At 37.4% G+C, this 16,090-nt stretch overlaps 1 protein-coding gene across 7 annotated transcripts in view; it reads right to left on the reverse strand.

Moving 5' to 3' along the window:
• Positions 1-16,090, reverse strand: part of PTPRM (protein tyrosine phosphatase receptor type M) — a 440,879-nt gene that overhangs the window by 303,898 nt on the left and 120,891 nt on the right. For all 7 annotated transcript variants that reach the window (XM_066329240.1, XM_066329214.1, XM_066329205.1 and 4 more), the window contains exon 3: positions 1,071-1,336. In XM_066329240.1, the coding sequence (XP_066185337.1) occupies positions 1,071-1,336 (266 nt within the window). The remainder of the gene's footprint in view (positions 1-1,070; positions 1,337-16,090) is intronic.

Here is a 16,090-nt window from a genome sequence, read left to right on the forward strand (position 1 = left end):
AGTACCTACAGGGGATATTACCAAACTCATAATGAGAATATGATGTGGCAACAAATACCTGGTTAACTGGAATAGAAAATGCAGGAAATGAAACAACACTATGCCACAGGTGACACTAGTAACTGGGTCATTGCTGTAGGAATCAGGATCTCCCACTCTGGAACAGCATGGTGGAAGAGCAACATTATACCTCCTAGGGAGGTCTGCAACCAAGGGACCCCATCTTTGGGATGGCTTTTCTTCAGAAAGCTTCAAATCATAAGTATTGTGACAATTTTCAGTACAGGCATACAAAAAAATACAATTCAAACTTTCTAAACTTCAAGTGAAGATGAAGGAGCCCCAGTAACACCTTTGTGCTACTGGTCTGCTCTTACTAAACTAAGTTACTTTTTTGTGGAGACTGTATTTTCACAGGAAAAAGGAGAAAAAACATTGAACTACTACAGAACAGTAAGTAACTGTATAATGTAAATCTTCCTACAGAAAAGCAGCACCCTAAGGGACTGTCAAGTGAAATTCCCCCTGAATCTTTAGGATGCACTCAAAATCCCATTCCTGTGACAGCTACTATTATATTTACGTTTACTGCTGGACAGACAGATATTGCATTTGGAGTTAAGACTTAAACTGAGGATTCAAAGGATTCTGCTGGTTCTAAAGCAACAAGCACTGCTGATGTAAATCAAAATTGAAGACTGTACTGTAATAAAATCTAATGGCATTCAATTCCAGCACCCCTAATGAACTGAAAGAACAAGTGAATTTATTACAGAGAAACAGAATTAACTGACCAAAATCAATAGCAAAATCTCCAGATTTTTTCCAACATAATTAGTTTATCCACACTTAGAGCATGTGTGCATTTCATACACTTCTATAAACATATGTAAACATATAAACACAGCCTTATGTATGTAAAAACAAACATTTAGCATCATGTACAAAAATGTGACTAAGATGATGATCAACTAGAAATACTGAAAGGTATTTTGATTTTAATAAAATTATAATTAAGAACCAGATGGCTATTATGAAAACCAAAATTTCATTAAAAAAGTAAGACATACCTGATAAAAATTGGGCCAAAAAGTACTTATTGCCAGTTCTGCTCTGCTCCAAGTGGCAGTGATAGATGTGTTCCAGACTGGGTTACCAATAGGACCATCATTAACCTTCACATATACATTCAAAGTGCCAGGGCTAGCTCCAGTCTTGCTTGAAACGTAATAGTGAAAATCAATACAATGTGTATCGTTTTCTTTCAGGTGGGGCATCAGGAGGTGAGCTTTCTGTCCCGAGAATCTTCCAGATGTATTCACCAACATGAAAGAACCTGCAAAAATAAAGTGACTGATTCAATTTCTTCCTCATTTTTCTCTTCTTAATATGGTAATATACGGAACTAAAGCATAACTAAAAAACAATAGAAACAATTCAACCATTTTTCTTTACTTCTACCAACATAAGAGTAACTTGTATTTGATAGGTATTTAATTTCAAATTTCTTTTGCAGAACCTCAAAATGCTTTTGTAAAGCTAGTAAATATTACAATCTTTATTATACAGGTGGGGAAGGAACTCCAAACCCCAAACCCAGAAGCAATCTGCACTGCAATAAACATAGAGACGGTAGTACAGAATAAACTGTAGGTCTCAACCATCTGAGTGCTTCTGTATGCACGGAGTCTGCTGGCTTTGCCTGGCAAGGCTGTGGTAGTGGCAGAGCCACAGAAGTGGTATCTTGTGAGAAGCTTTTCCACGTGTCCTGCAGAGCCAGTGCCAGTTAGCTCCAAGACAGCCCCACTGCTGGCCAAAGCCCAGCCCAGCCCTGACGGCAGTAGAGCCTTTGGGGTAAGATAATGAGAAAGGTGGGAAAAAAGAAAACGTCAGAATTGTAGCTGAAGAGTGAGACTATGTGAGACACATGGCCCTGCAGAAGGAAGGCAAGGAGGCGCTCCAGGCACTGGAGCACAGGTGGCCCAGGTGCAGACCACGGTAAGTCAGGCTGGCCCCTGCAGCCCAAGGAGCCCAGAGACAGCGCAGAGATTCACCTGCAGCCTGTGGAAGGCCCCACACAAGATCAACCAGACGGCCAAAGGAGGCTGAGCCTTTGTGGGAAGTCCTCACTGGAGGTTCACTGGCAGGACTTGTGACATGATGTGGGACCCATACGGGACAAACTTGCCTGCAGGAAGGGAGCCCACACCTGAGCAGAGGAAGACTGGGAGCAATACTACTCTTGATGAGGAAAGAGTGGCAGAGACAACATATGATGAAATGACCCATATTCTGACCCTCTGCACAGCTGGGAAGGAGAGGAGAGAGAAATTCAGGAGTGAAGCTGAGACCAGGATGAAGGGGAGCACGCTTGGTGTCCAGCCAGGGTCAACCCACCACATGAGTTGCAATGAAATTTAAGAAAATTTTGTGTTCAGATGGCTGCATACAGTATGTGATGCAGACAAGAGTCCAAAATGTTCTCAATTCCTCAGCCTTCCTCTAGCTAATCTCAAGTTACCTAGCTGATTAAGTGTGACAATTGTCTCCTGTCCTCAAAAGCTGAAAAAAGAATGAACAAGTGCAAATAAAAGTAAATCAGTAAGCTTTACAGGTTTTTTTTTAAAAAATGGTGGGGTTGAATTTTATATTATGGTCACAACTTAAAACAGCAAATGGCAAGAAATGTAAAAGTACTCAAATAAAGTTACATTCAAACAACTCTTACATGAAAAGCCAGTCAATTTATACTCTGTTTTTCAGTGACTATTATTTTTCAGTGTTTCATTGAAGTGTACCTTCAAAATCATCATGCTGCAGAAGTCAGGAATTTGAAAGACTGTACTGATGTTAGAAAAATACAACATGATTTCTGAGGCGTTCTTATTTCTGGGTTGAACAAATGAAAAGGAACGAATTCTATTAACAGATAACCTAGGATATCCTAGAAGGAAATAAAATTCAATATCTACTTTGGAACAAAAACATACGGAAATGCATGAGATAATTTAAACCCTGCATTTTTCATAAGTCCAGAAATGGATATGGTTTAGTTCCCTGCTACAAATGCATAGCTAACCATTCTTAGAAAATATAAGTACACATACACACTGGTCACGTATTTATTAGAAACCAAGTTTTAATTCTTTTTCTTTTTCTTACTTTGATGGGTGACAATACCTTTTATTGAGATGCAACTCATTTCTTGAAATGGAATGTTGGAGAACCTTTGTCCAGACTGCATCTTTATGTTAAAGAGGTTTAACTATTCAATAACAGAAGTTCTGCAGTTGAATTTAAATTATTCATCAAGTATAATTTCCTTTCCAGACAAGTTCATAGAATTGACAAAAATGGAACTTGCTTACAATACAAAGGAATATAAATATTTTACTTCCTAAAAGGCATTACTCTATTTAATTCACAGTCTGTTTGTTACTATAATATATTGGGAAAAATCCTTATTCATTAGTAACATAAACAGAAGTCACTGAATATGCAGGTTTTTTTTCTTAAAACAGACAAGAAAGAATATTCCTTCCATCAATTAGTACATGCTCTGCCATTCAATTAATTTATTTAAATTTCAAAATATAACCCCCTTAAAAAAAGGCATCATTGGCTAAGTTATAGGAGCAATACTTCAAGCATTCATGAATTCACTAAAAATTAACTGGCAAGATTTTTTTACATGGAAACTATCAATCCAACAAACAAACATCTCCACAGCATGCTTTCTGACAGTGGATCGGTTCTCCAGAACAACTCTTCATATACTGGGGCACACATAAGAAATACATATAAAAACCCCCAGAACCTATAAAATGGTATTATCTACAGAGAAATAGTCATCTGTCAGAACTGAAGGAGTCCTCAAGAAAACATGTAAAACTATAATCAACTGAGTACTCATTCCTAAGAAGAAATAGCAAGTGCATGTCTTATTATAAATACAATCATTTCATCACACTTACTTAATTTCTCTAAATGTACTTCCATGTTTATACACATGGATGATAATTTCCTCCACCAAAAAAGTTTAAATGGGATTTACTTGGGCTTTGTCTTTAGGGCTGTGTTTAGGAATTACACGCAATGTAGTAAAACCTAATGGTGCTCATCATTCATTAAATTCAGGCTTCTTTAGTCCACAACCTTGCTGATTCACCTGTATTGCATCATTTTAGCTAAGGAGTTTAAATCAAGAAAGCAGTGACTTTCCTAAAGTCACTGTTGCTGTTCACAATTCCTCACTGAAAAATGGTTCAGCAGTAATTCAGCAAATATTTGGTTTGTGTAAATATTAATTCTACAGATGCATCTAAAGATTCAATACTTGAAAAAAGAAAATATGGATTTGCTCCAGAGCAAATAGGCAATTAAATATCCTGGTAATTCTCATTAGAATAAATGGACATTTTCTGTGAAATACTAGACACAAAAAGATGATCAGAAGATAAGAGTGGCAGAACAGCTGAAAAAAATGTTTAAAAAAGAAAATCTGACAACTGGAGAAACAACATACTGTCCTACAAAAAATTATGGGAATGCATAAGAGAGATTTTTCCAGTCATTTCTGCAAGTTTTCACCATGTCACCTCACCTTGTTAAGAGATCCTTTTTAGACTGGGAATGCCAAACACAATGAAATTGAATGCAGTATCATTTTTCATGCATGAAGAAAATGTGACTAGTGAGCAAAGAAAGTCACTTTGTTGATTTTTCACCAGTCTTATATATGGTTGAGGACAAATTATTAGTCTCACTAATAAATGTTGGGTTTTTTTAATTATTGGTATTTAACTTATTTAGGCATTACTATTGGTTGATTTTGACTCCCAATATTTGAAAAATGTGCTAAATGACGGAGAGGAAAAAGTCTGATTTTAAGAACAGAGATTCTGTGTAACACTTTATTAACAAAACACCCTGTAGAAAGGTATCATAAATGCTGTGACCGGGCAGTTCATAGAATCCCAAAAGGCTTGGATTGGAAGGTATATACAAAAGGTTACTTTTCTTAGCAAACCAGGACTCCCTAAATGCCAGCCAACCCTACAGCCGTCACTGACAAGACATTGTGACTATCTGACTGCCCACGACTAAGTGTGGAACTGTTCAAGACACTGGAACTTCTGTGCATGAGCAGATGAATTGTGAGGCTCAAGCATAATGAGCACTGCTTTCAGACAAGGCAAACTCAATAAAGGTGTTCTTTTATTTCATAAACAAACTGTTTTTCACAAACAAACATACAGGCCACCTTGGAAGTATTGCAGGAAGCAGAGGAGCTGCATTTAGTGACAATCCACCTTGCACTTTAATTCCCAAACAAGCAAAACAGGTTTTGTCTTCAGTACTTTTTCTTACCATTTACTAATACTATAGAAAAAGGAAAATATGTTTTCAGGTAACATTTGACAATTACAGGAGAGCTGTAATTTGAGAAAACTCTCAAAGCATGAGCAGCACTACCTAAAGAAGCTAGAACTTTTATTCAAATGCACCACTTCCAGACATCACCCAGTAGGTAGGTGCACACAAACATCAGAGATGCTTGTAACCCAGAACTGGCATAATGAGGTGTCCCAAAATACACCATCTGAGTGTCTTCCCTTCAGTGCCTCAGCTAACACCCATCAGTTCTGCTCATTAACTTACAAACCATTACTGTCTCCAGGTGAATTTTAAGTCCCCTTTTGAGCAATATTTACTCATATTAAATTTAACATAATAATTTCAATTATTATTTATTACCCATCCTAAAAACATCATTAGTCTCAACTTTCAAGCTGTTTGTCTTCCAAATTTGAAACTATTCAAACTCTTGGAAAAAAAAAACCCATTAAAAATCCACCATAAGTCGTGGCTATTTTTTTAAAAAAATCAATTCACTTCTACCCATAATGCCAGCTTTGTTTTAGCAGAACAATTAATAAGACTAATAAGCCTTATAATTCTTTCACTAAATTAAATTCTTAAAATTCTTCCTCATCTCATATGCATAGACACATCTCCCATTACTTTGTTAGCAATTGCTTTGATCAAGCTTGAACATGAAATCATGTATTTCTGAATCCTGTATTTTTTGCAGCCCCTTTTCCCATAGCCAGTATAAAAAATAAACAAAAAAACAACCCTGCTTTCTGATGAATGCTGGGGTTTTTTTGAAGCCTTTTCAATATTTATTGATTTTGACTACTCATCCTGTAATCAGTTTTTCTATTTTCTTCATGACTATTCTACGTTTTCAAACACTGTACTGACATTTTGAAGGTTACTTCTTTATAACTAGCATTACCTCTTTGCAAAAAAAGCAGGTAATGTATAGTAGGGGCATACAAAGTTCACAAGGTATTAGAGAAAACAACGGCATGAGCATAAATTCTGAGACAGTTGTTTCAAATTCAACTTCTAAAGCAATCATTGCATTTTAGGAAAAACAGAAATCAAAGTAAGATAAGACTTGAGGACAGGCAGACTTAGACCCAAAGAGAGTTTTAAAACACAGAGCTTTCCAGCAGCATCTCCCCAGGTCTGGAACAGGCAAATTCTGATTGAGCATTCTAAAGCAGAGAGTAGGTATATATTTGAAACCCTTAACTGAAATTAATTGAAAGTAATTAAAATTAGAGGACAATCTGCATCTTTCAAAAGTCCCAGTATCATGGAATCGTTTAGCTTGGAAAAAGACTAGACTACTGTTGATGTAGAACAAAGTTAATGCTAGGTTTCTATAAAACCTTCTGAAGGACAGGGAAAAATAATCACATTTGAACTGCAATTCCACTCATGAACACAATTGGAAAGTTTTCTGTCTGGTTAGTTTGTTTATTTGCTTGTAACAGGAAACCTGACTTGCCTGAATAAAAGGAAATGCATCTACAAGGCAATTCTCTCTGTTTGATAAGGAAGGTCAGGCGTGGTGTGGACTATGAAATCTCCAGGGAATTGTGCTACTCCTCTTGTCCCTGGAGAGGCACCTTAGATAGAACCCAAGCTTGAGGCAGTAAAGCAGTACCAGCACAGGGGAAGGTTTCCTTACCAGCCCCAGTCACTCAGAAAACCCCAATCACCTGAAGTGTACCACTGCCTCTGCCTGCGAGTGTTTTTCACTTTTAAAGGAACCATGCTCCTTTTGGGTTTCAAAGAAGTAAGTCTGGTGCAGGGCAATGTTCTTTTTTCATTTCTGTCATCCCACATTTGGCCTACCCTAACATGCTCTGCAGCTTCTACAGCCAGCAGGAATTGTGCTACAAACTGCTGAGACTGAGAACTGATTTCTAAAACAAGCTCATGATAAAAAACTTCCCCAACAAGGCATGCAAAGTTTTCTTTAAATTCAGTCAGTTGGATTTCTTAAAAGGTGACCTAATGTATTTCACCAGCTATAACATTTTTTAACTTTTATGTTATGACTACATTTCAAACATGCCAGAGCTTTGAGACAGATGTCTGCACCTTTTCTTTAAAGTGAACACACCAAAAAATACCAAAAGGACTTGAAAGAAATGATGTTTTATTAGAACATAAACTTGAAAAACTGTCTTCTGTCTGAAAATCCAGGTACTTTTGAGAGACAGAGGTAAAATAAAATTTGAAAAGGTATACAAATACCTTTTCTGCCCAACTATGTCTTTGCAACAAGGGCTCTTTTCCTCCAGACCTTGGCACACTAGCAATCTTCAATAGCCCTTATGGATTCAATGAACTCTACTTGTTCTCCTCTGGGTTAACAGAAAAATCTTCCCTCTTCTCATCATGTCTGGCCTAGTTTTGTGTTTCTTCCCCAGTACTCTAAGAAAACTTCCGAAGTGTGAGCTCTCCAGTTAGCACAACTATTACTGCCTGTCCTGTTGCTCCCTAGAAGAGCTCCCATGGCCACATGCTCTCAAAGAAGAAATCCTTTTCTCTCCTTCTGAAAACTTACTCTAACCAAAAAGCACACAGTTACTAACCATGGACTTTACCATGTCACGTAACACGCACATAAAAAAAGCATTTTAAAAGACACCTTAAACCACTCATTGTCACACTCAGAACGACATTACGTGCATGAATTTTCTGCATGTCCCTTCTGTTTTCAAGGAAATGGGACGAAGTTTCGAACATCACAAACAGAATAGAACTTGTTCAGCACAAAAGCTCTCTCCCTGCCTCAGAGGCTACATTCACAGATGTTTCCTTGCCTTGTTTGTTCCTAATAGGGCACAGCTCCACTGGTTGATTGTTTAGCCTGTGTACCTGCACTGAGACTGGAAGAGGTCTGCTAGACACATCTGCTAGATCTACCCTGAACAAAAGTAAGGGAAGTCAAAATACAGGATGCAGTACATAAAGGATTAAAGGGTAAGGATAGAAATAGTAACAATCAACATTGTAACAGACAAATGGGCCTTGCTAAAAAAAAAAAAAAAGCAAACCCTTGAATGCACAGTTGAAGGAGACTGCAAGCATTGCTGAAACTACAGCAGCTAAAGATCTAAGACTTCTATGAAGTGCTTAACATAGTAACCGAATTGATTAGTGCAGCATAAGAGAATACATCATATGTATTAAAAACTGAATAACTGAAACAATTGCTAATGAAGAAATCCCAGTAAACATGGATGAGGTTCTGCTAGCAGGATTTTTTGCATCACTGTTAAACTAGGTGCTGTTTAACTTCCTTAACAATGATGTAAGAACAGATGTAAGCCTATTTCTGGGAAAAAATTAAATTATACAAACACTGGCAAAAACCCCACAGAGCATCTGAATAGCCAAATCTAGGCTACTCTTAGGAAACAGGGTGTGTCTTCATCTCCCTGCCTGACAGACAAAGGGCTGCTGGAGTTCCACATCCCCAGATCCAGCTGGTTGTGTTCCCAGTGCCGGCAGACAGACATACAGCGAGAAAGGAGAGAGAGAGAGATGGCCTGACAGATCAAATACAGACAGAAAAACAGTGCCTTTATCAGCATCCCTGTGAACACACGGAGCTGTGAACTCACACATAAAGCAATGCCAAGCCTGCCCCGTTCCTCCTCTCCAGCCCAGGAGAATCTCCCTCTATCAGAGGAACCCACACCCTGCTCCTCTCCCCAGGCTCTACTCCCCACCCAAAAGCTTGAAAACCCGTGACTTTCATGGTCCCACAGCAGCTCCTGCACTCAAATCTCTTCTCCCACTCTCTGCTTAGCTTGGTTTGAAGTTTATGAGCATTCACACACACTCTGAAGATGTGCACATGCACTCTACCACGGACAAGGTGGTAGAAACTGGGTTTAGTAAGAACACAGTTCAGACTGCAATAATCAGGCATCAGGCAGAGTCTCACCAGCATACTAAGTGGTCACATATGTACACGAGATGAGACTCTTTTATCCCTTTATCCCTCTATTTCTCCCATTCTTGCTCCTTCCCAATCCAACTTGACTCCTGCCTTTGCTCCCCACATTAACAACTGCACACAAAATGGCAAGCTGTGATTTCCAATGAGTCGCTTCCCCTATCAACTTGCATTTTATTATAACTTGGCATTCAAAGCATGGGACAGTTGTTCTGTCACAGAAGATAAGTAATTGTTAGACATGCTAACAATTGGTGCTGCCGCCCAGAAACTCTCCCTTCTTTTCTAGGCACATTCTCTTTGCTGCACCACCAATAACATTAGTCATTATTTTTGTAAGTCATTCAACCATGCAATTCACCATTTAAGAAACAATACTCAGGAGATAAGCAGGAATCAGCTTTAACATGATTCAGGCGAGCTCCTGGGGTAAACCAGCCACTTTTTAGATAAAAGCTTTGCAGAAGTGAATGTAGAAAGGCTAGGGGAGAGGGGATCATAGCTTGATCCATGTTACTCTTATCTGAAAAGGACCGTCTCCAAGAACAGGGTTAAGTGCTACTGGTGCTCTTCTCCCTTCCCAGAGGCAGGCTGAAAGGTTTGTTAAACACAGAGGCTAATATAAAAGGCTTCTGAAGGCCCAAAGACAGTGAGCTTTACAACTTCTACTGAGATACAATTTTCTTTCAGCTTTAGGTTGCTAGGTTAATGTCTGGCTAACAATCACACCTATGTATACTCTTCCAATTCTAGATCATCCAAGCAATAAGTTATTTCTCATTTAAAAGCTGACTGCCATTGTACTTTCTTCACAAAGTGTTTTCTGGAAACCATCCTACCACCTGGCTGATTACTAATTTCCTAAATACTGATAAAAGCAAATTGTCATCATAATACTATCAGGTGTGTAAACTGCTACTAAGTTGTTGCAAAAATTAGTATCTGCAGTAACACACCACATGCAAATGACATGCATCTTCTGAATTTCACTCAAATGTCTGACAGTTTTTCACAGATCTGTAAGGCAGAAAACAAAAACTACTGTATTGCCTATGGCCCTAAATCCCACAATAATAGAGAGCTTTCTGAATTCCTGCTGGACATATCAGTAATTTTAGAAGCATATTCGCCTCAAGGGCTTTTCTGTTACTGGAGTAATTTACTCCTAGTTTTATGAGTGTGAATAAAGATAACTTGCAATAAAACTTATGTATTCACTATACTGAAACTTATTCTATTAATTATCACAAAAAACCTTATGTATTCAAAAGAGTATGTTAAACACTGCATGGTCCTCTGCTGTAGATCAGTGGAGTTGTTTTTATTCTGCCCTCCTGTTTTGAATCCAAGCAGCCATCTTTGTCCCTGTTCAATACTGGTCTGACGACTCCCTTAGCATGGGCCATGTGTCGCTTCAATTCTTTTACTTCCACAAAAAAATCTTGCTCAGAAACTAGAAGCTCACCAGTGTAATTACAATCAGAGTGGCTTCCCTAAAACATACTTTTATGCTCTGTTTTTTTAATTGAATCACTCATTGAGACTCCAAACTACAAGAAGCGAGCTTTCTTCTTTCCCGTTAAACTACAAATTACTTCAAGATTAGTATTCACAGCATTTTTCTTCCACAGAAACACTTCAGAGACCCTAGACAAGACTTGCTGAGTAAAATTTTAAGCACATCACGGCCTGTGTTTCACTGATGAGCAACAGGATGGCTCAGGACCTTTACTCTTGAGCTCATGCCCCACAGGAAATCATTGTTACACCAGCACAAAGGCACACACACGCACCCCATGGCAACTACAGGACAGTTCAAGCCATAATGGATCAGCTACTGCACTTTCTGCAGGCAAGGTGATACACTTGAGTCAACCTATACTGTAACAATATGAAAGCTCTAAAATAGATGGAAAAGCATATCCAGGCAAGGCTATTAGTTCCATCTTAAATAAATCACAAACCCTCTATCTCCATGAATTCAGTCTGATTTTAAAAAAGAAATGTAACACTAACTTACACCAAGATTTATACCTGCCTGCTTGGAATATTGCTCTAGTTGGGCTTCATACAGGAATTAAAGACCCATTACACCTCAATCTCTCGATTTTTTTTTTAATGTGCTTGTACCTTTGCCACAAAAGCAGCTGACAGCATTTTCTACAAATTGGTATATAAAGTCCTATTTCACTTAAGTTTCCCCCTCTTAGGAACCCTGTTACATTTAGCAATCATAAAGATAAGAATGACATATCTTAAGAATTCAGATTTGATTTCTTCTTACCTGATTTTCAAATTCTAAAGCAAATAAAAAATATAGAGGTATTTGTTATCCAAGATGTAAATACATGAAAGAATTTCACTACAGGACAAATTTAAAAAAATATTTAAAGCATAAAGATTGTCTTTCCTTATAGTTCCTAAAGAATATATTATACTATTAATTCAACATAACATGAGCTCTAATATAATTTTTTTTTTTTTTTTTTTTTTTTTGCAAAAACCACCTTCTTGGCAGGAAGAAAATAAAACCTATTGTCAGCTATTTTATTCTTGACATGGTAACCACTACAGTACAGTCTATCTTTAAAGGCTCTTATCTAGAAGAGATTACGTCACAAACCGCATCACAAAGAATGAATACTGTGCAGGTTGCCAATTTATCTGTGTTTATTCACACAATAATTTCCTTCACTGTGGCAACCGGCAGACTTCCCAAAGCCATTTGCACACTGATAAAACGGGAATTTCGCTTCTCAGTCTTTTAAAGAGACTTTTTACAAGCCCCAGATGGAAGTGGTTTTAAGTCTTGTACTACTATGGCAATTTTCAATGTCCTAGTTAGTATCCACTTGTATCCACCTTAAATACAGAAAAAAACATCTCTAAATCATTTAACCAGTGTACATAATAGTTAACATATTTACCAAATGAACTTTATTTGGGGCTTTTTGCCCGTGCAGTCCCATGGAGGACACTGTTTAATGTACTTATTTTCAAGTTCTGGTCTGCTAGAGATGCATTAAAGATATTAATTTGGGCCTGATTCATCACTGAAATAAGCCTTCCAGTTTCTATGACTCACAATCCCAGGAACTGAGATTGTCATTCAAGAGAACAACAGAATCAGGGTGGGTTTTTTTTCAAAAAGGGAAAGCATAAGACTCTAATTAACACAAGGGTTTAACGATGTGCTTAAGTACCATTCAGGAAAGCACTTAGATACTTAATTTGTCTTCAATAGGATTAAAAATTCAGAAGGTACTTGCATAATATTTCTGCAGGATGCTTTCTGGAGTTCTGAGATCCTGCTACTGCAGGAACCTGACATTTCACAGCTTTATTATAAATTGCTAATTGAAATGTCATTGCATTAAAGCACACAATTTTCAAATATTAAATTTTATATTAAAGGTGGCTGGTGGTCTGCAAGAAAATTTAAGGATCTGTAGCAATGGTCAAGCAAAAAAAGTTTGGGCAACACTGACTTAAACTCTTGATTTTGTTTTAGCCCAGAATTTAACCAGTCACATGAGTGATTTTAAAGGGAAAAGAGGGATAAATTACATGGTAGTGTCTTCACTAGCATGAAAGGGGAATCTGCGTTTACATGTATTTAAAACAGGCTGCAGAATAAAGAAACCAACCTAAAAGAAAACAAACGTTCTGCACTTTTTCTCTTTGTTGACTCCATGTTACATTTAAAAGCTTCCAGGCCAAAACTTGGACAGGACAGTAAGAATCCCCTGAATTTAACTGCACATCACTCAAACTCACCCTCAGGCTGGCAGGGGAGGAAATGGGACATGAGCCATGTCAGAGGGCCCTCAGCCAACAGCTAAGACTGGGAAAGACAGTCCCATTACACATGGTGCATTCACTGCTATTCTTCCCCACTCCCAGGATATCATACATACTCTGCTAATTCTTTTTTTTTTCCCCATTTCAACAGGGTTTTTTTTTGGTATGAGGGGCACAGAGCATCCCTTACCAGCCCAGTGTCCCAGGAACCCATCCCAGCTGCAGCATTCCTGCAGCAGGGAGATGAAGGCTGACCATGGCACAGCCAGGTAAGTTTTACCACATGTACCCCTTAATGCTCCTGCCTGTCATTCATTATTAACTTGTTCTACATCAACAGCTTCTTATTTCTGGCCCCTGACATAAGGAGCAAGTTGCTGTGTACAAGCAGGCATCCTTAGGGCTGAGCCTTGTATCAAGGTAACCATGAAAACAAGCAGTGTAGGCAACAGGTTGGGTGCATGTGAAACCACTCACAAAGTGATGTTCCTGTATTTAAAACATTTAATGAAAAAGAAACCAGCTTCCAACCTGACATACTTACTGTGTCTGACTGTAGTTAAACTCTCAATTTCATTAAACTTTTGTTCCTTGTCTGCAAACATGAACCCTTATAGATGTATTTTCTGAAGTACTGCAAACCTTTTACTGTCATTATGTTCAAAGCCTGTTTCATATAACCAAATAAGCTACACTTCAACAGCATTTTATGGGAGAAAAATTCTATTATAAAACATTATCATAATGAATCAGATTACATTAAAATATTAAAGGAAAATGAAAATTTTACAGTGAATAACTGCTAGACTCAATTATCCTTTGCAGTAAAAGGACTACTTTCTGTTTCATTTTTACTAAAACTTTGTGTCAAACGCAGAAATGCAAAACTTAGTGACATAATTTCACATTTAGGCAAGCAACTTGGCTTTACTTGAGACACTGCAGCATTTATTTTCTCTCACCTTACTTGTTGCCCTTTTATTTTGCCTATGATTACTTCATCTAATGTTATTTTGGTTTGATTTGCTGCACTAAGCTTGCAGTTCATTCTCTTCAAGTTTTTGCTGTGATCCTTTGAAGCTTGGCTACCTTAATTCTGTGAGTATTTTCAAGTGTTTTACTGGTGAAATTTCAATTAAATGTACCAAATGTTGAAGACTTATCTGCAATCAACCCAGGAATAATTTTCCAAGGAAATCATATCAATGGCAGAAATGAACATACTCAAACTAAAAACTTCACTTCTAAACAAGCATTTTTTAAATCAGCTATGATTACAAGCAATATCTCCAACTCTAGTATTTAGTCAAGACAAAAAAAAAGAGCCTCCATTTTTCAGTATCATTCATGTATGTTAGTCAGTACTTTGCATACAGAGGTAGAAAGACTCCAAGCTATATACTCAAACCAAAATGGAGATCAAATTAAAAAAAAAGAATTTAAAAAATTGATGGCAGATATGGTAGTGTAAATACATTTTAAGTTACTTTACTTTTTAAGTTGATTTGTTTTGAAACAGAAGCCCACTCTTCCAGTTTCCTTAAGGGTCCTAAGTCCCTCCTTCAGGAAAGGTAGAAAATAAACTATAAACAAAACCACCCCTTAGAAAACATCCACTCTGAAGCACACTGAAAAGCCCAGATCCTGATGCAAAACTGATTGTTTACTAAGTCTGCTGCGTTAACCTGAACACTCAGACTGCTCACTCTGTCTTTATTTCACTTGTCATATTCTTTGATTCCTTCTTATCATCTGCTGTGCACAGGAGGAAAGTGGAGAACAGTCTACTGGAAAGTGAATGCACACTTAGCTAGCAGATGTCAGCATCTGTTTCACATGTTGCACACTTAGGAATCAATAGGTTCAGAGACTGAGGTTTAAAAACATTTACAGTTAGGCAGCGATGTTACCCTGTTCATAACACTCAAACTTGATTTTTTGTGGAGATTGTAACTAAAGAGACATGGCAATATGATGAATCATTACTAGATAAATGCATCTAGGCTATTCCTACTCTTTGCTCATCATTTTTGATAAGGCCTGTCATGAGACAGCAGGCAAGACTCACTAAGCTTTAACAGAATGTAAGTTAATTTCCTGAAAGAATAATTTAAGGGAGATTTTTTTATTAAACCCTAATTACTTCTACTTCATTATCACTTCAGTAGGTGGATTGGTATCATTATTGTAATGGAGGTCAGTGAGAATTAATCAGTCCAGTCTTACAAATATACTGCTTCCTCTCATCTTTTTATAAGTCTGTCACCTTTTCATGTATTTCAGTAATAAAATTCAGAGAAGTCATACCAGGAAAGTGAAGAACCAGTGACTGAAAAGGGTCAATGGTAGATAAGCTCTTACTGCCTTTTTAAAATAGAAACTTCATCCAGAACTTCCTAGAGTTGTATGGTCTGGCAATATTGCTAATATAAAATAATTCAGTGTTCAACCTGCTTTAGCAGATGAGAAGAATGTGTTATGAGTGCCTTGGTTTTGTCAGAAGTCAGGGGCAAAATTTCTGTAGTACATTCTGACCATGGATATATATTTCAGAAGTGACCTACAGCTTACCAAGTCTAGCTCAAGCAAGTAGACAAGAATTATCTTGAACTTCTGTTTTTTCTAGAATTCTCTTTTTTCCTCAGCTGAATATTTTCAAACAAGATTAATTTACATGATTACCATTTATAAGCCTGTTTCACTGATTTAGAAATCTTTCCACTTGGTTAAAAATGGCTGCCTTGATACCCTCTGAATAAACTTTTCATCAACAGCAGTCCACAATAAATACTGTTATCCAATCCTTCACAATAAAGAACAGAGGAGGAAACAAAGGACTCAGAAATGAAAAATATTCTACAAAACCTAATTCCTTTGAAAACTGGAGTTGCTGAAAAAAATATTTTTACAAAAAAAGCTAGGACTCCTATGAGAGGGTAAGTTGGTTTGGGTTTGTTT

Source organism: Sylvia atricapilla, chromosome 1 (genome assembly GCF_009819655.1).
Source record: "Sylvia atricapilla isolate bSylAtr1 chromosome 1, bSylAtr1.pri, whole genome shotgun sequence".
Taxonomy (NCBI): Eukaryota; Metazoa; Chordata; class Aves; order Passeriformes; family Sylviidae; genus Sylvia; species Sylvia atricapilla.